Here is an 18246-nt window from a genome sequence, read left to right on the forward strand (position 1 = left end):
GTGTCGCCGCGTGCCCCCCCCCCAACCCCCCCACCCTTAATGGGCAAAAAAAAAAAACGATAAACAGAGCGCTCCGAGGCGGTTATCGTTCACATTCACACATCCGTTTATTGGAAACAAGGAAACAAAACCCAAAAAAAAAGCGTCCGCGTCCCGTCCTCGAACCGGAGGGCCAGTCGGCGGGGAATTGCGCGCGTCTGTCACCGCGCCGTCACTCCGCATTGGTCCAGCGCGACGTCAGTAAACTCGGCCGCGCGGCCGCCGGCTCCTCATTGGACGCGGCCGCTGTCCGTCACGGCCCTCGTTTCGTCCCCCCCCCAAGTGCCAACAAGCTAGATTGCCTGCCGTGCCTTTTACTTTCTACGCATTTCTATTTTCTCATTTATTTATTTTTTAACGTCCCGAGCTGACCTCGAGCCAGCGGGGCGGAGGGGAGGGGGCGTTCCCGACGGCCCGGCCGGCCAATCAGAGCGGGGGAGAGTGACACCGACCTTTTTGGCGCACCAATGCCGTCGCGGGTTCGTCGCGAGTGGCACGAAATAAAGCAATGGTGGCTCGCGAGACCCCAGCCGCCCCCCCCCACGGCAGCAACCCCCCCGTCTAGACAGTGACAGGTGTGTGTAGCCGATGTGCCGCTCGCCTGTAGTCTAGACAGGAATAATCAGTCTTAACACTCGAGCTACACGTTTTTTATTTCATCGTGCGTTGCAACGGTTCGTACTTTCGTTCAACAGAAAGAAAAAAACATTTTTTATAAAAAAATACCCCAAAAAATACGAGTGCGTTTTTTTTAAGAAACGTGCTGCATTTTAATGTTCCACTGCGAAATATCAACAACGTCACAAAATATCCTACGTTGTAAATACGATGTCACACGACGACGAATATCATCGTGCGGTTTCTGTTTGCATCACATCGACGAAAAAAAAAAAACAAAAGAAACACTCAAATCTCATGACCTTGACACGAAATAGCAGGCGGCTCCGCGTGTGTCACGTCGAACAATCGCTCTTTATGATAAAATTATATACAGTTGAACGGGGTTTCCGGTTACCGTCTCACGCGTCTCCGGCTCGCGGGCGCCACCTGCCGGACGTCGCCGGCCGCGGCGGCGCCACTTTCCCCCCGGGTTCACGGAAGGACATGGCTGTCCTACATACAGGCGGAGGCACACGCTGTGACGAAACGAAAGGACACCCAGTTACGGCCGCAGCCATTTGCGGATTGCTTTTCACTTCATTAGCCCGCACACAACAACATAATAGCCGCCGACCGCGGAGACCGACGCTCCCAAAACTTGACAAAAGGAAAGTAGGTTTCTAGGCTGCTCCGCGGCCGGGACAGCAGCCCACAATGGAGTCACTGTGCTGCTCGTGTGTATCTGCCAGTAACGAGCGCGTATTCAACCCCCCCCTTCCCGTTTCCCAAATCCAGACCCGGCGCACAGGTGAACGTGTACGGGTACGGCGACCCGAAACCGGCGCTGACGTCATCAACACGCCGGTTACCGTCGCCCGGGGCAACCCCGTGACCTGAAGGTAACCTTTGCGGTCGGCTCCGGTTCGAAGCGTCTGAAAATGTGGTTGATTGCTTTGGTAAAAAAAAATTATAAATAAATTGTAAGTGCGCGGTGACGATAAATGATGCTAATAAGCTAATAGCCAGAGATGTACGCGTGTAATCCTCCATCGCACATGACTGAGGTGTTGGCGATCTTTGGACGAGAGGAGAACATTTTTCAGGCCCAGAGCAGGATGTACACGCGGTGGGGATGATGATCGATTAAAACTGTGCTCCAGCCAGACCTTAAAACACTATCAATACATTGTAGAAGTGCTGTTTTTCAGAAGAACGTTTCAATTTCCAGCTGATCACAGAAAGCACTAATTGCAGGTAGTAATCGAATCTGTGATAAAACAGGGATTCTCTGCTGGTTCGGGGTTCCTCCACACTGTTTTGTTCAGCTGGAAGATGTCAGACCAGGCGAAGACAGGAAAAATACTCATAACTGAGACCGCCGACCCGGGCACACGTCAGCCCCGAACTTGCGAAGACCCGTACGATCGTTCTGTGAGATACATGGAGAGGCACAACATCATGCAGATTTTCCAGGCAAGTGGAAAACCACATTATGAATCTAGATGCAAGGAAGATTCACTCTCTGAATAGCCAATGATATGTTTATGCTTGGTGGTTTCATGCAACAGGAAATTACTGAAAAATTGGTGCTTGAGCGACCTGATGATCCTCTTAACTTCATTCTTGAACAGGTCAGTAGGTCACATTTTTGAGATGCTGAATGAGGCCTTCAGTCTTACTAGACGTTTAATTACGTTTATTAATTTAGGTCCAGCGGAAGATCAAAACCCACGAGGAACCGAGTAAAACAACAGAAACAAAATGAATCACACTTTACTGATGTGTATCATATAGAAGCAAATATTATGTACTTGTCATAAGTAGGTTCCGTTTATTCAAATGTGTTCAATTTCTTAAATAAATACTTTCAAATGTAATTACTATTTAATAAATAGATAAATGGGAAAAAATGGTTTGCGGAATTGTGGAATTGTCCTGATTTTGTGCAAAAGGCATATTGATTTGTATAAATGTTACTGCTTTGGTATTGCCATCACATCATATTATTCGCATCATCTCACAATAAACCTGTATCTTATCTATTCTGTCTCTTATCACCATGTATTTTTGAGCAGACCATTAAAATTCCACAAAATACTGTGGAAGGCCAAATGAATGAACTATACCCTTTCCATTCCATCTGGTGAATACAAAATGACATTAATCAAACAAATGTATTTTCAGAGCTTCTTTAATACAAAATTTTTAATCGGGCTTTTAATTTTCCATGTTTACATAAGGAATGCACCTTCAATCCAGTTTTATATAAACTAGCAGATAATAGAAAAGTGTGATGTTTATTACAAGACTTACAAAGTTCAATTTTTTTTCCTTCAAAACATCAAGAACTTTACTTCATGCTGTGCATGCTTAAATTTCACACCTTCACTTCATGCTCGGCACCTTTTACATTTTTCTTTCCTGAAGCCCCAGTGTTCACACTCATACTTCTCATCATCATCTTACAAAAAGATCCCAAAAGCAATGATAATTAGCTGTACACAGAGAGCTCTGTATGTTTTGTTATTATAAAATATGCCTAGATACTCATCTTGATGGTTTGTTGAGACGGTTGAGGCCCAAAATGACCGTATCTCTGTTAATGAGAAAATATAGTAATCATATCAGAGTTGTTTCTGTACAACAAAGAAAGTTATTTATACAAAAGAAAATTGGCTATACGGTATAAATAAATAGATAAAAGGCAGAACTGAGCGTGAAAAGATAACAGCATGTTGTTTTTTTTTTTACCTTTCACAATGCACTACTTGGTCGAACGCAACCTGTTCTGTCTGTATTACATACCGATAATTTACGAGGCGTCCTTACGGCCACGTTTGAAGTATCGGTTAAATCTTCGACACATGAAAGACAATAAAAACGAAATCCTATGCAAAATATTTACATTTTGTCAAAGCAAACGGTCAGCACTCACATTTTATGGCTCTCTTGGTTTACGCGTGTTTCTGCAGCGCGCTTCCTAGTGCTGTGTTTTCCCTTCGAAACTGTGTATTGGACAGCTTTATTTAATAACGATTGAGGCACTTCCTACCTATGTCACCTAAGCCTTTATTAACGCTTCAGAGTTTTAAATGACGATGAATGCATTTAACGCAGTTTCTCAAAGACAGCAATAAATGCCACCGTCTGAAATTCTATCCTTCCCACATATTGATTTCAGACTGTTTTTCGCAATGACATGCGTTGGTCAGCTCAGCAAAGCTTTATAAAGTCGTTATATATGTTCTAACATTTTCACACTGCATTAAAATAACTTTAAATGTTTTGGTTATGCTATATATGCAATTTTGATAATATAGTGAACAAGTACATACATTGTGCAAAAAGAAAAAAACATTTTAGCACCAATAATGTCACTCAATCTGCCGGTTGCTCCGGTTATCAAATATCATAGACCTTCTCTGAGGCTGGTAGAAACAGCTGGTGGAGGTCTCGAGCCTCTGACCACTTTTTGGCAACGTCATTTTATTTCGGAGAGTCACCCCCTCAGGGGTCTTAATGTTGTCCACCAGTCCCTTGGTGAAGACCTCCAGTGCTGAAGTCTCCGTGGGACTTTTGATGGGTGAAAGCAGGAGTCTGCCATCGTCCCCCGCTGATGCATAATCCATGCTGGGAAAAGGTGGGCTGAAAATGATGAGACTCTGAGGCCGAGGTCGATTTCTGAAGGAGGACCTCTGAAGCAGCGAGGGCCTCTCGGGCCGAGGACCTTCCACAGACGTCTCTCCGTTTGAGGAGCGCTTCCTCCTCAGCACTGGAAGCTCTGATGCAATGGGTAATGCTTTACAGGTCTCTAAAGATTTGTCTGAAGATGAACCCGACCGGATCATTCGGGAGGCTGGTTCCCTGTTTTCCAGTTCATCTTTGGAATCCTTGGCTGGTTGGGAAAGAGGTAAGGGTCCTGGCTTCTCCTTCTCAGGGCCCTTTTTCTGTTCCCTGCCCTGCTCCTGGACGGGATGAGGTATCTGACTGTATTGAATCTTGGGAGGTATTACAGGCACTGCTTTGGCCTGACACGTCTTGATCATGAACGCCGTCCTGACGGAGGACACGCTGACAGGGGCAGAGTTGCGACGCACGGGTGCTTGGCGGTCGCCGAGGAACATCTCCAGCTCCAGAGACAAGCCACTCAGATTGGAGCCTGAAGGCGTGGCTGAGCCTCTGTGCAAAGAGGAGGGTTCTTGAGTGTCCAGGTTCTGCTGGTTGGAGATGTCCCTAATGCATCTCTGGCCTAGGTCCAGGTTAAGTGAATATGGCCGGTGTCTGGATCCAATCTTTTCCTCGCGTCGTTCATTATGATGTGGCTCATGGGATGCCTGCCGGTGGAACCTTTGCAGTGCAGCAGTATTTTTTGTCTTTTGATTGCAGCTGTTTCTCCTCGGCAATTTGGTGGCTTCATCTTGAACTGAAGAGGCCGTGCTGCACGGAGGCTGTAGAACTTCCAATTTGGTTTCAGATTTGTGACCACTGCTTTGGCAAATGCATCCAGCAAATGGCTGTGTGGGTTTGGGGCCAGGAGACATACCAGTCCCAGGCGTGATGCTGTCGGGTGATGGCGAGGTGGCAGACGGCACGTTTGGGACAGACTCACTGACTGCATTTACTGAATTTGATGCATCCTTCTGGAAGAGGTCTTCTATTTTGGGTGAGTGAAGAGGGCTGGTGACCCACTGTTTTGTGCTGCTGAAGTCTTCCCAAGGTTCCACCTGATCCAGCCCACCTAAATGTCCACCCCCGCTGTCCTCCTCATCTTGATGAGGTAGCTCCAAAGTTAGTCGCCTCTCTTCCATACACTTTGAAACCCTTTTAACATTTTCTATGAGTTTAGTGTCCGGATTTCTTTTTCCAACGTCGCCCCCACCCTCTTTTTCTTGCTCGCTCGGGCGCTTGTCCTTTTCATCCGTTCTCCTGCTGGCATCTCCAAGACCATTTGCGTGGGTTGTAACATCACTTACTGCATTCCCTGGCTGTTCTGTTCTTGTTTGTTGGTCCACCAGGATCTCACGTGGCTCGGAACAAGGTGCAAGCACAGGCCAAGGGTCAATGTCTTGGAGTATGTCTGTTTCCTTCATGTGGATTAAGGGAGAGAGCTGAATGCTCGAAGCCAGTACCTTCCGGTTCTCATCCTTGTTCTTGCCATCATTGGTGACATCTGAGTATTCGCCAAAAATCCAGCCACGCTCGAAGGAGAGTTGTCTTTCTGGTACAGGATTGGTCGAGATGAGTGGCTTCACAGGAAGCGCAGACAGGCTTTTGGGTAACAGGGCATGTGACGGAAGGCTACTTCGCCTTTTGGCCCGGGCACCAGGCTGTAGACGAATGTCACTCCCAGGAAGCTTCTTCAAGACATTATCAGGCTTTAGGAGATCTTCTAAAATGTTATCAGGCTCAGTGATTTTGAGCTCATCATTCATCAGCCCCACTGAGTCCAAGTCCTTAGGATACGGAACAGAAAATTAGTTGCTATGACAACCAATTGCTATAGTGAAGCAAAAGTTCCTGACACTCTCTTTTCAACAATCTAACTGGCTACGTAAAACAAGTATTACTAACAGCAGGTGTTTGACTTGCACAGTGTCTCTCGACAAAACCACAATCATTCTGCAAGACACGACTGAAGATATCAGGGTGGTAGTAGCCTAGTGGGTAACACACTCACCTATGAACCAGAAGACCCAGGTTCAAACCCCATTTACTACCATTGTGTGAGCAAGTCACTTAACCCTAAGTGTCTCCAGGGGGGGACTGTCCCTGTAACCACTGATTGTAAGTCAGTCTGGATAAGGGAGTCTGATAAATGCTGTAAATATCACAAGTCCACTGCAGCTGTGCAGCTGTGCACTGCAAGTCGTAGCGCTCACCAGGTGGGCTGTGGTTTGAGATTCCGGGTTCTGTGCTGGCTGGTTTTCCAGTTGTTTCCCAGGGGATGGTGGTCTTTCTTTCCCGCTCTCCATTGTTTGGAGCAGATGCGGCAGCTGAAGGTCAGTGCCGTCAGTGCAAACTGTTCTAGCTTTTTCACCTGTGACAGAAATATTTTCTCATTGTCAGTTTATTGGGACGTATGTGGGACGTATTCCCAATCACACAAAAAAAAGTACGGGAAGGATAAAGAAACGTGTATATCTTACTTTCTGATGTCTTTTCCTCTCGCACCTCTTCTTTCTCCAGAGGGACGGAGCTGCTGTTGCTATAAATGCTGTATCCGCTCCCACCGCTGCTGTCAGTGAGCGTGTTGTCTTTGTATGAGATGCACCCCGAGCTCCCACCCAGGCCAGGATCTCCGTCTCGCTCCCCGGTGCTCCCACTCCTACTGCTGCCCTGGCTGGGAGCGAGGCTAGCGCTGCGCTCCGGTTCTAACGGACCGGCCTCCCTGCTGGATTTAGCCGCACCGGCCACGGCCCTGTCCTTGTCAGGCTGCCTGCAGGGAGTGCTGTTGGAGCTGATGACTGCAGACACACGTAGTGGCACAGACACGGCAAAGGGCTCCGAGATGTTAAGTGCCTTCCGCTGGTGCCGTGGCGATGACTCAAGCGGGAAGAGGCTGCCAGGGAAGGAAGGGCGGGAGGAGCCGTTGTGGGCGGAACTGGAATACAGCATCCGTCTGTTTTTGGGGGAAGTGGGCTGGCAGCTGCCCAACTCGTCTCCTTTAAACACCTTCAACTGCTCAGGCAAGGACTTGTGCAGAGAGGAGGTGGAGGAGGTGCTTGCTCCTCCTTTTTTCTTCTCAGGGCTGCCCCCCGAGGCTCCGACAGTCCTCCTCAGGTCAACCTCCCAGGCCGGATCCGTCTCACTCAGGTCATAGTTCAGATCAGAGCCCAGGGTTCGAGATTTGACCTGTGGTACAAAGAAGCCATTCGCCCCACCACCTGTGCCAAACTTATCCACTTTGTCATCATCTGTGTAATACAAATGTATGGATTTTATGAAGTCAAATACCACTATAAAATATCATTGTCAAAATAGAAGAGCTATGTAATAGCAACAGGTACTTTTTACTGATATGATAAATATAAGGATAAAAATTCAGGTCCCACCTGTAGGAAGAGAACAAAGCGAGTCCATGCTTTTTGATGGCCGAATAGAGGGCTTTTCTGCAAGTGAAATTGAAGAGGATTTAATTTAGAATTGCTTTCATATTCTTTTTCCCAAGGCTTCATGGTTTGACACTTATATCTATGGTTTGTGTGCAGAAGCGATTGAAAACAAGTGGGAAGTGTTGCACTGCTTTCATTGCATTTATTACCGAACACTCGAGCAGGAATGCATTCCAGAAAGAACTCTCTTTCGTTCTTACCTGAGATATTCTGCGCCCTCATAAACACACTCCCATTGCGACTCAGCTTGCCCTTTGAGTCTGCCACTGAGCGGCCAAGACTAAAGATGGATTTCCACTTTTTTGATTTTCCAGAGAATTTTCTTCTGTGAAGAGAAAAGGGCTGTCAATATCCCCAATTCTACCTCTTGTGAAAACATACCTGAAAATGAAAGAATGTGTCAGTTCCGTTTAGTGTTAACAGAGGAACATCCTTGGCTGTTTTAATGATATTTGGTTTCAAAGGACCTACTTCAGTATGCTCTATTTTGATAATATGGGTCAGGGTAACTGAAACTGGAGCAACACTTGCTCTCTTCACCCTCTTCCCTTCACTGTTGAATCCATGGGCTTTTCACCCCAGTGAAAATGATGGTTCATTTGTATTAGAGCTCACTCTCTAGGGAGTCTAAAGACACCCTCTAGGGACTCATTGTGTGTCTAAAAATATTCTCCAGGGAAATGTCTGTTCTCTAAGGTGTCCAGATGTAGAACATCTGGCAACTACAACAGTAAACCACAAAAGTACTGGTTAGTGTTTGAAAACAATGCAAGATAAATGAAAACCATGAATGAATATTTGAGTCTAGAATGGGTCTAGAATGTAATATTATACACTGCATCCGGCTGCATCCTTGGTAGATGTTTCATTATAGCAAATCAGCATCTTCATTCTCTTACTGTGTCACATGCGAGTTTACATCATCTTACTTGCTGTCAGAGAGATCAATGACGGTGTGGTAGAGGGTGGAGGTGCTGGCGTCAGGCAGGCTGTTCTCTCGAGGCCGCTCCCTGCGAGCTGGGTGGTCGGGACAGAGGGAACGCGCCTGAGCCTCTTCCAGACTCATCAGCTTCATAGGCCCACACTGGGTCATAGCAGGCAGTGTAGCATACTTCTCTCCACAACTCAGACTCGGGCCTGTCACAGTGGAGGGTTTACATCATTTATAGTTTATTCACACCATCACCATTCTTCGATCGTCAGAGATCACGAGCAACAGATCACTCTGGCTCAGGTGTAGACACAGTTCTAAAAAAGAAAAGACTTGCACCTTTTGTTTTGACTGTCTCGTCCCCATGGTCAAAGATCTGGTCAGTATGATTCAGGATGAACTCCACCACCGTCTGCTGGACGCGAACTTCGAGGAAAGCTGAATCTCCATTGCAAGAGGAGAGCTCGATGTCTTTCGACCTGTGGCCACATTACATTCTTTAACACACGATTCAACGCTTTTAAAAACTGTAACTCTTGAAGTACTTCACTGCAGCGTTAGACAGGATAAACAGTAAAAAATGTAGACATTAATATTATCGCAATATCATTATCTCCTTTCACTCAGTATCCAACAGGTAATTTTTTTCCCTAAATTTTTATAAATACAGTATAAGCAAATGTATTGATATGCTAAAATATTATTACTTGTTTACCTAAAAATTATCTCTAATTAAATCAGTGGGCTGCAAATCCAGAGAGGGTGTAGAAATTTTTTGAAAAAACCCCGATCAACACAGGCAATATTGAATGAAATGCTCTGCAGGTTAGCAAGGCATTTATGGCTTTGCAAGCTGAACAGTTCCTCTCACCGCAGGAGGTTGGGGGCCCAGACCAGGGCCAGGTTGCGGGCGTGCATGTTGGTCTGGTGGCTCAAGGTGGCCAAGTGGGCAAGGTGTTTACTGAGGTACTCCAGGGTTCTGGACAGGGAACAGACACATTTTTCAATATAATTTCAAATCAAGTGTTTCCTCTGATATTTTTTAATTATTCATTAAATAATTATCTAGCAGGTATATAATTCTTTTTAATCACTATGATCATCATTATCGGTCTTAACACTGTTCCCGCCAGACGAAGGAAATTAATGAGTGCTTGATAAAGCTGTGTAACTCAGCCGGCTCCCCAGGAGAGATTTTTTTACCTGAAGTGTGAGACGGGGAGCTCCCTGATGACCCCCTGAATATATTGCAGCTGCTCATGCTCCCCCTTGACTGACACAGCGTCCTACACATGAAACAAAATGCTTCAGTTTCACAACTCTAAAATGAAGAAAGAAGCATGTGAAGTCAGGTGCTTTACACTGACCATGTCACACTGTTCCTAAGGCACCTTGCAAGGTGCCATGTTGGTGCATCAAGAAGTGACTTTAGATGAACGCTACTTTATAATTATTTACATCTGTATCTAGTTAGGCAGTGTGGACCATAAAAGGTTAATGTTACTCAATTTAATTAACTTTGTGAAGTACATTTTGGGGACAGATTCAAAACCACATCCTCATAGTTTGAAGAAACCATATGATACATTTCATAAGCTCAGGAATACACTTTAAAAAACAAAATTCCTAAAGGCACAAAAACATTCCTTTGTGGTGTATCTCTGAATAAACTTCACTCATTGTATTTTGCATATGCAGGAATATAGAACATATTATATATAAACTTTTTTTGCATGAAAACATTCCTATGCAAACTCATCAGGGTTTTTTTTTACTTTTAGGGTCTGGGCATGTAGAATGCTGTGTGCAATTTGACAAGAAAACATCTGTTTATGATTTTCACTAATGTGCATCAGATCATTGGCTAAATTTCTTCTGCAAGCTCCACACGCTGGGCTGAGCCCTGACTCTGACACTCCCTACTGGCATTTGATCTATATCTTGTGGTTTGGGCCTAAGATGCACTGGAATTTCATAAAGGCTGATACATACTGTGAATTTTTTGTAGAGCTCATAGGTCAGCAGAGGGTTGGGAAGCTCCCTGAAGTAGAGCTTGCATAAAGAACCAACACAGTGGATATCTTGTAGGTAGACTTCCTTTGTGAGGTCTGGACACAGCTCGGAAATAAACTCCTGTCTGCAAAAGTGCACAGAAATATATTCTCTGAACTTTCCTTTACGTGTGAGATTCAATTATTTAAGCACAATTGCACACAACGGCTGACACGCACACATAAACTATTTATGCACACATGCATGCTCACATGGGCACACAAGCACACACACACTGCATACAATACATACAAATGAAAGACATTAAAATAATGGATGTGACCTATAAATTTCCCACCCTAAATGTAAAACCTCCACATAGTTTATCCTGCTGAATTTTGAAGCTTTACAATGGAGCCTGTGTTATTGATATTGTCTTCTCTTGCTTTACTTAATAGTTGTATCACATATCTTATTTTTTAAAGATGACCGCTACTTAAAATAATAATAACAGTCAGAGATGAAACACATGAAAATCCACAGGACAGATTTTTATAGGCAAAAACAACACCGTGTTTCTTCCTACCTGAGTCGCTGGATATTTGAGGTGATCCCAGAGAGTCTGTATATTCCATCCACAATGCCATGCTTTTCAATGAACTCTCCACATGTTTTCAGAACTTGCGGAACTACAGAAAAATCATTTTTTGAGTATAATTAATGCATGAGTAATTTAAAAAATGTTTTTACATTAGCACTTTCAAAGTAAAACTTTACACACAGATTATGTATGTACATTATCTGATATTTTTCTGAGTAAAGCTCACAAGAATGCATAAAATGCTAACTGTCTATGTATAAGTTGAATAAACACTGGTATATGAAACATAACAATATTTCCAAATAATAATGTCCAAGAACATAATTGAAATTAATGCAACATTCAATTCTACTTAATTATGTGAATTGTGTAACACAATAAAATAAACATCATAAAAGTGCAAAAAATTACACTGTTTTATTAAAGTAATTTGCCTGCCCAAGCCTTGCGTCCATGGTCCCGTGTGCATCACCCCCCACTGCCGTGCCACAGCCCCCCTGCATTTTGTGGCTGCGTGCGGCAAGCACGTGTTGGAAGCCATGTTTATTAGCAAAGCAAAATGGAGCACAGATGCTCAGGGCCGGACAGGATGTCATCCCCACTCAGAGAGCAGCTGTGCAGGAGGTGGCAAAACACGGCAGCTGGAGGTCGGGCGGGGGGGCCGGGGGGAGATGCTGGGAGGGGGGAGTAGGGGACTTGAGAAGAGAGTGAATCACGAGCCGAGTCGAAAGAGAAGGGCAAAGCCAGCTAAGGCACCGTACACCGTACACAATCCTCGATTTCTGCTGTATAATAGGGGCAGCGCTACGTTTAACTGAATACAAAAGGACACATGTGCAAGAGCTCAATAATTTTCCTAAAAATCAAGACAGCATCGTGTGCAAATCAACACATATGTGACGCCCTGCACTACATTTACATATCACTAGAATTCCAATTAATTTGAAGCAGCAATCAAATTATTTTATGAGACACTTTTTTAACTGTTATATTGTCCTGTTTTAAACATTTAAATGTTGAAACAAATGTAAAGATAAAGAGTGGCTTGAACACATTGTTTTCTCTTCTATCTCTGCACTTTTACATTGTCATTTTCCAGCAGCGCCTAATTGTGAAGAAGGTGGACACTGACAGGAAGTAAAAAAATGGTTTGTTTGTTTCAAAGGAAGGCTGGCACACCCAGTCTTTGCAGCTGGGATTACTTGCGACACTTCCTCTAATAGAAACTGGCTTTTGAAAGGTTACCACCCTGTTCTCTATCACTTTCTAAGCTTACCTTCAGCTCTGACATAGCTACTCAAAGGTTAAATGTGCTTAGTGGTTTACTAATAAATATTGTCCCATTCCCGTCCGAAAATTTACCCTAATGTTTTCATGCCTTTTGATGAGATGAGTAAAAATATAAATACCATGACCATGTTGTAGGGCTATTATAATGAAAATTATACAAGGTTGTCATGATATTGTTTAACTCTATATAATTTTTTACAATTATTGTGAACAATCAGACACTGTAATGTATACTCAAGTTCAACCACTCATTGGAAATCTATAAGAATACTGTAATAAATATTTTTTAAAGAAATGTATTATGAATAGAATAAGCTACAACATAGTCACTGTCAAACTCCTCTATCGTCCCACAACAAGCAGAATAAGCACAGGCGTAGGGTACAGCAATCATATCAAAGCATAATGACAGACACCATGCAGAATTACCAAGTAATATGTACAAACAATAATATTATGCATTATCTCAAAGCCTGCCAAATGCTTTTATGGTGACTATACTGTAAATTCTGAATGTCATTCGAAAGCTATTGTGGCAGTAAATTAAAAACCGCTAATGAAATCAGGGAAAAGGTACTGTCACTACTGGAAATTCAAACGTGTACTCTTTATTTGCACTCTACTGCCTAGTCTCTGTCCCTTTTCCAGCACAATATACAGGCCAGTGAAAGCACAGACATTATTCAGCCCCTCCCTTCACCCGTGTCCAGCACACAAACATCAGCCTCTTTTGTTTTAAGCACCATCACCAAAGACTCATTGTTTTATGAGGCTTAAAATAATGTCCAGCCACACGTTCATCAACAAAACCTCCCATAGGCCCTGTGGCTGAAGGGCCCTTCCGGTGATGACTGTGATCCAGCCACTCAGCTGAGAGTCATTCAGCCAGATTCAGTCAAGCCAGATGTCAGATGAAAGGAACAACGTATCTTTAATACTGAACCGGGTACTAACACTGCTAAACTGATTTCTCAGTGTCTGAAACAGGCTCAGTGCAACAGAAATGTATATGTGCAAATCCAAATAGTCAGACATTTGTGCTTTAAATGCAAACCTGCCACACCCATACATAAACCCCGCATGATTAACTATTTCAAAGCTACACTGTGACGCCTAAAAATCGGGATATTTTGGGTTTCAGCTCCGGCATGATCAATGAACGTCTGTCTTGTGACTGGCCGTAAGCTGACTGAAAGCGTAGTTCACGCACAAGAACAGGCCGTCTCAGTGACCTGCCTCGGGCAGCCTCTTCCTCAGCCTTGCCCCACTTCCCTTTCCACACAAACATACTCTACAGACCACTGTGAGGACCTTGAAATTGCAGAATCATCCTTTTTTTTCCAAATGAATGTTTTCTTCAGGGCCTTGTTGGTTAACTTAAAAATGAACAGGTTTATGAAGAGACAAAACGATGCAAGCAACTGACTATTATACATGTGATGGCACGACCATGTCAGATTCCAGGTAATTTACTTGCATTGACATGTTAAAAATGTAAATATTGTCTTGGCCGCATTTCTTATGTTTAGGTACAGCTAATGTAGCTAGCAAGCTAATTCCATCCGTGTTAATGTGCTAGCATTCAGACGCCCATAACACAAGACAGCAAAAATGGATAATCACACATTTACATTGTTATGAATAATATTAGTACTGTCTGTATAAGGTAAAGCCCATCAAATATTTATCTTGCAACATAAATGGCACCTTGAAAATGGACAGTTCCTGGTTATACCGTTATGTTTGGTTAAGACTAGTTAATGGAGAACTGAGGTTAGTTAGGATGTTACGAAGCTGTTAACTACACTGTGGCATAGCGATAGATCAGCATCATGCTACTGTTGTTTGAATTAATTCCCTGGATGTAGGTGGTTTATGAAACACGATGGGATTAACAGCTATTCAATGTTTTAGAGCATCAGTGTTGAATTATGGCAAAGATTTCTCAGTACATTTAAAATATTTTAGCATTTTGAATGTTTGGCCATTAAATTCAATAATGGTAGTGTAGGAATGGTAATGATATTTCTTATTTTGTGTGTATAATTACCTCAGTGCATAAACTGCACAAATAAATGAAATGTTGCAAGGTTTTTATTACAGTACACACTGAGAATCTATTATCAGTGAATAATCACACAAGTCACAGGTTAGTGTATATTCTGTGGCACGATTGCAGGCAAAATTGGACCAGATGATAATGCCAGTGGTAATCCTCCAATAATGTGCAGACCAGAGTGTGTTATTGCTTACTTATTCTGTTTTTAATAATTCATGTGGGTGTTATGTTTGAGTTAGCTGCAGCCTTGTGAAACGAACAAAATCTTCACACAGATATACCCATGGACCATAAGCCTCATGATTTATTTATTAAGCAATCAGAGCACTTCCAAATGTGTTGTCTTCTTTGCATATTTTTGTAAGGGTGAATGCAGGCCACATCTGTTATATTACTGTAAATCTTAGAAAAATCATAATTTTAATTTTGATTACAGTTTTGTAAACCTCAGTACATTTTGGGTTGGATGCCAAACATTTCTCTCAATCTAGATACATATTTTGTTGGGTTGTTTAAAAAACATGGTGAGTATTCAAACATCATATTAAGTACGGTGGTCAAGATCAATCAATGATGGGAGCTGATCTCAATTTTACTGCCTTAACTAACTCTCTAAGGAACCAAAAACTGCATTCGATGCATGCATTTTAAGGTAATAATGTAATAATGTAGAATGGTGTCATTTTTCCTATTTATGTAAAGTAAACAAACACACGTTAACTTCAGGTCTATTTGGGATGTTCTCATTCTGTGTTAAAAAAAACTTTCAGAGACTATAAATAAAATATGGTATTCTGTCTCATTAGACATTAAAAGTATAATGGTACACTTGTCTGACAAAGTGTTTTGAGTGCCGTCGGCCTCAGGTTAAAAGAGCTGTTGGGTCTTGAGAAACTCTTGAAAGAAAAACAATTGCTTTGACTTCAAAGATCATAATTTAGGAACTGCTTTATTAATGCACAGCACACCATACGTGTCTCTGAAGCGCTTCCAAAACAACCAGTGCTTTGATCACATCAACCATGATCAGTTATTAGGTGTAGAAATGTCAGGACGTGGGTGCTGTGATGCTGACAGAGGATTTGCGGCGTGCGCTGTACTAGAGGTTGATCAGGCTGCAGCTGAAGCAGAGGTCACATGTCAATCTCATGAAGCCAGTTAATCAGTGTTAAACCCAGGAGATGGTCTGATGATTTGTTACACGGTCTTTCACTTTAAGGAGGAAGAGAAACTATTTTATGTCACACATTGTAGGATTCCTTAGAATTCAAAATCTAGCAGAAGAGGAAGGAAATGAGTAACAAAAAAAACATTGTAAAGATGTTTTTTATGCCACATTTTATCTGGTAGCATGAGCCTGATTGTGTTCTTAAACCAGGAAAAAATCCTCATTATTTCTGTAGCTGAAAATGGAAAAAATGTATATTCAGTTCTTTGCTGCGATGAGGGCTGTATCCATTAGTCATCCTTTCCTGTAATTATTATAGTTCTCGCTGGCCTCATAGGGAAGGATCAGGCAAATGGGCCCTGAGTCGTGGACGGGCCCCAAAGACACGCCTTACACCACTCCTGCCATTTCCACCCAAGGCTAACACAAGCTAAAAATATTATATTCAACTTCTTATTACATTTTTACCGCCGTGACATAATGAATGTGATAGAACTCTGACTTTTGTACATATCTGTCTGTCTGTCTCTTAAATGCTAATTTCAAAATCACTGTAACTTTAAATAGAAATAGAGAAATATTGTCTACTGTCAAGGCCTACATAAACATATATAGGTTATATATTTGACCAAAAAATGCACCTTAATTTTTTGATAAAGAACCAAAAAAACAAACCTGAAATTCCATACTGCTTAGATAAAACTATGTTGAATTCTATACAGTACAGATGTATACTGGTCCTAAAGTATATGATGGTGACAAAAACATTTATTCCTCATCAGTATCACAACTTTTACAACAATCGCCGAACATGGGTGTTGATTCAAAACTGTATTTAAAGTTCTACAATGTACTTTACCCCCAAAGTGACAATAAAGTTGCTTGCATATGTGCATCCAGTCTATGGAAAAGGAATAGAAAGGCGTAAAGGGTGTGAGGGTGGGGTGGGAGGGAGCGAGAGAAAGGTTTACCATCTTGTCCTGAATTCTGTAGATGTTCTGTCAAGTCACAGCCGAACACATTCTCGCTTCCTTTCCTTTTGGACTTCTGCTTGGCCGCCTTATTCTTCATTGGGATCCAGAGAAATTTCCAGTTCAGAATAAACAACGGCCCCTCAAGACTATCATTGGTCACACAGACCTTAGGAAAAATTTGTCCAAGAAAAAAAATGAAAAAAACTAAAAAAAAACCTCAGGAAGTCCAGTCCGCAACAAAAGGCTTCATCTGCTCACATCTTGGCTGAGAAGCCCACTGCCAACAAGCCGTGTGGGAGAGGAATTCTGCAGCTCAGTGTATGGCTGACGTCACTTCTGCATGACTTTTTCTTTTCTCTTCTCTTCTCTTTCAAAAAAAAAAAAAGAAACCTCTGTGCGTGTTCTTTAGGCAGATCTGCTCAGGCCGTGAAAAGTTTCCTGAGCTCCTCCCCAGCGACTGAAGAAGATGGTGGTCCTCTGAAAAAGCACTTTTATCAGACACAGATTTGCAGGGACGGCATCTGACTGAGTCGGCTTCCTGTTTTTTTTTTTTTTTGTGTGTGTTTTTTCTCTCTCTCTCTCTCTCTCTCGCTCTAACTCCCCGTGCCCCGCTTTCCTCCCTTCCTCTCGTCTTCAGCGCCTGCCTACTCTGTCTGAGGAAACGCTCCACCTCAGCCTCCCTCCCGGACCTCCACGCTTCTCGCGTTGGGAAGGTCACGATGGTGGCGCTGGTGCCGGTGGTGTGGCACCGAGGTTCGAAATGTCAAGCCCGTGCAGAGGGGAGGGGACCTTCTGACTGCTGTTCTTTCTCAGCTTTTAGAGATCACCAGCCCCCCCCCCCTACTTTTTTCATCCACACTCTCCCCCTCTCTCTCCTTTTTTTTTTTTTCAAGACACGGTCCTAACAGGAAATCTGCTCTCTGCCTTCCTGAATGCTCCCAAAGTACACAATTTCCTGTACAGAGAGCCCTGTTTGGAAAACAAAAACAGGCCGGCTAGGAGGGAAGTTGGGGGTGGGCGGGGGTGGACAGAGGGAGAGTAAAAGAGGGCTGGAAGGGAACAGATGGAAGAAGGGGGGAAAAGAGAACACATGGTTCCTGTTAAAGGCGGCTCAGCCATTTCTTTCTTTCTTTCTTTCTTCTTCTTGAATTTTTCGGCAAACTCTCACTGAAACTGACAAACACTTAAGCCACTGGGCCATAACTACGCTTTAAAGCTACGTCTCCGGCCATCTCCACGCAGCGGGTGAGCGCCGACTCGGAGACCTATCGCTTCCTGAGGGGGTTTTGAGCCTGTTGAGAGACAAGGGAGAGACGGTTTTAATGAAGCCTGTTCAGCTCCCCAACTAAGATCTCTCCTTTTTTCCCAGTTCTTCTCCCCTTCATGGTTTAATGGCAGCTCAAGGCCTAATGAGCGAATTCGCTTCGTCGTCTCTTACAGGGAGCCAAGATACGGAATCCTGTTTGCTCTACACGTAGCG

At 43.3% G+C, this 18246-nt stretch overlaps 1 protein-coding gene and 2 long non-coding RNA genes across 3 annotated transcripts; 2 read left to right on the forward strand and 1 right to left on the reverse strand.

Moving 5' to 3' along the window:
- Positions 1 to 93: 93 nt before the first annotated feature.
- On the forward strand, positions 94 to 2110 carry LOC114792297 (uncharacterized). Its single transcript, XR_003750102.1, has 3 exons — positions 94 to 1311; positions 1435 to 1538; positions 1921 to 2110. It is a non-coding gene; the product is annotated as an uncharacterized LOC114792297 (long non-coding RNA).
- A 94-nt stretch (positions 2111 to 2204) lies between these two features.
- On the forward strand, positions 2205 to 2681 carry LOC114792298 (uncharacterized). Its single transcript, XR_003750103.1, has 2 exons — positions 2205 to 2270; positions 2348 to 2681. It is a non-coding gene; the product is annotated as an uncharacterized LOC114792298 (long non-coding RNA).
- A 154-nt stretch (positions 2682 to 2835) lies between these two features.
- On the reverse strand, positions 2836 to 17519 carry arhgap31 (Rho GTPase activating protein 31). The gene is made up of 12 exons (XM_028983232.1): positions 16764 to 17519; positions 11261 to 11363; positions 10675 to 10819; positions 9886 to 9968; positions 9554 to 9661; positions 9022 to 9161; positions 8681 to 8888; positions 7952 to 8076; positions 7692 to 7748; positions 6786 to 7553; positions 6519 to 6676; positions 2836 to 6092 (listed from the first exon to the last, which is right to left on the reverse strand). The coding sequence occupies exons 1-12, from the start codon at positions 16861 to 16863 to the stop codon at positions 4014 to 4016; spliced, it is 4074 nt and encodes a 1357-aa protein (XP_028839065.1). The 5' UTR covers positions 16864 to 17519; the 3' UTR covers positions 2836 to 4013.
- Positions 17520 to 18246: the final 727 nt, after the last annotated feature.

This window comes from Denticeps clupeoides, chromosome 6 (assembly GCF_900700375.1).
Source record: "Denticeps clupeoides chromosome 6, fDenClu1.1, whole genome shotgun sequence".
Lineage (NCBI taxonomy): Eukaryota > Metazoa > Chordata > Actinopteri > Clupeiformes > Denticipitidae > Denticeps > Denticeps clupeoides.

What these genes read in the sequence shown, in the direction of transcription:
- arhgap31 (XM_028983232.1), bottom strand. Translation starts at nt 16,863, where the DNA reads ATGAAGAATAAGGCGGCCAAGCAGAAGTCCAAAAGGAAAGGAAGCGAG. An exon ending in AGCTCTACAAAAAATTCACA is followed by an intron (nt 9,969 to 10,674) that starts GTATGTATCAGC and finishes TTTCATGTGTAG; the next exon opens with GACGCTGTGTCAGTCAAGGG. An exon ending in CGAGACAGTCAAAACAAAAG is followed by an intron (nt 8,889 to 9,021) that starts GTGCAAGTCTTT and finishes CCACTGTGACAG; the next exon opens with GCCCGAGTCTGAGTTGTGGA.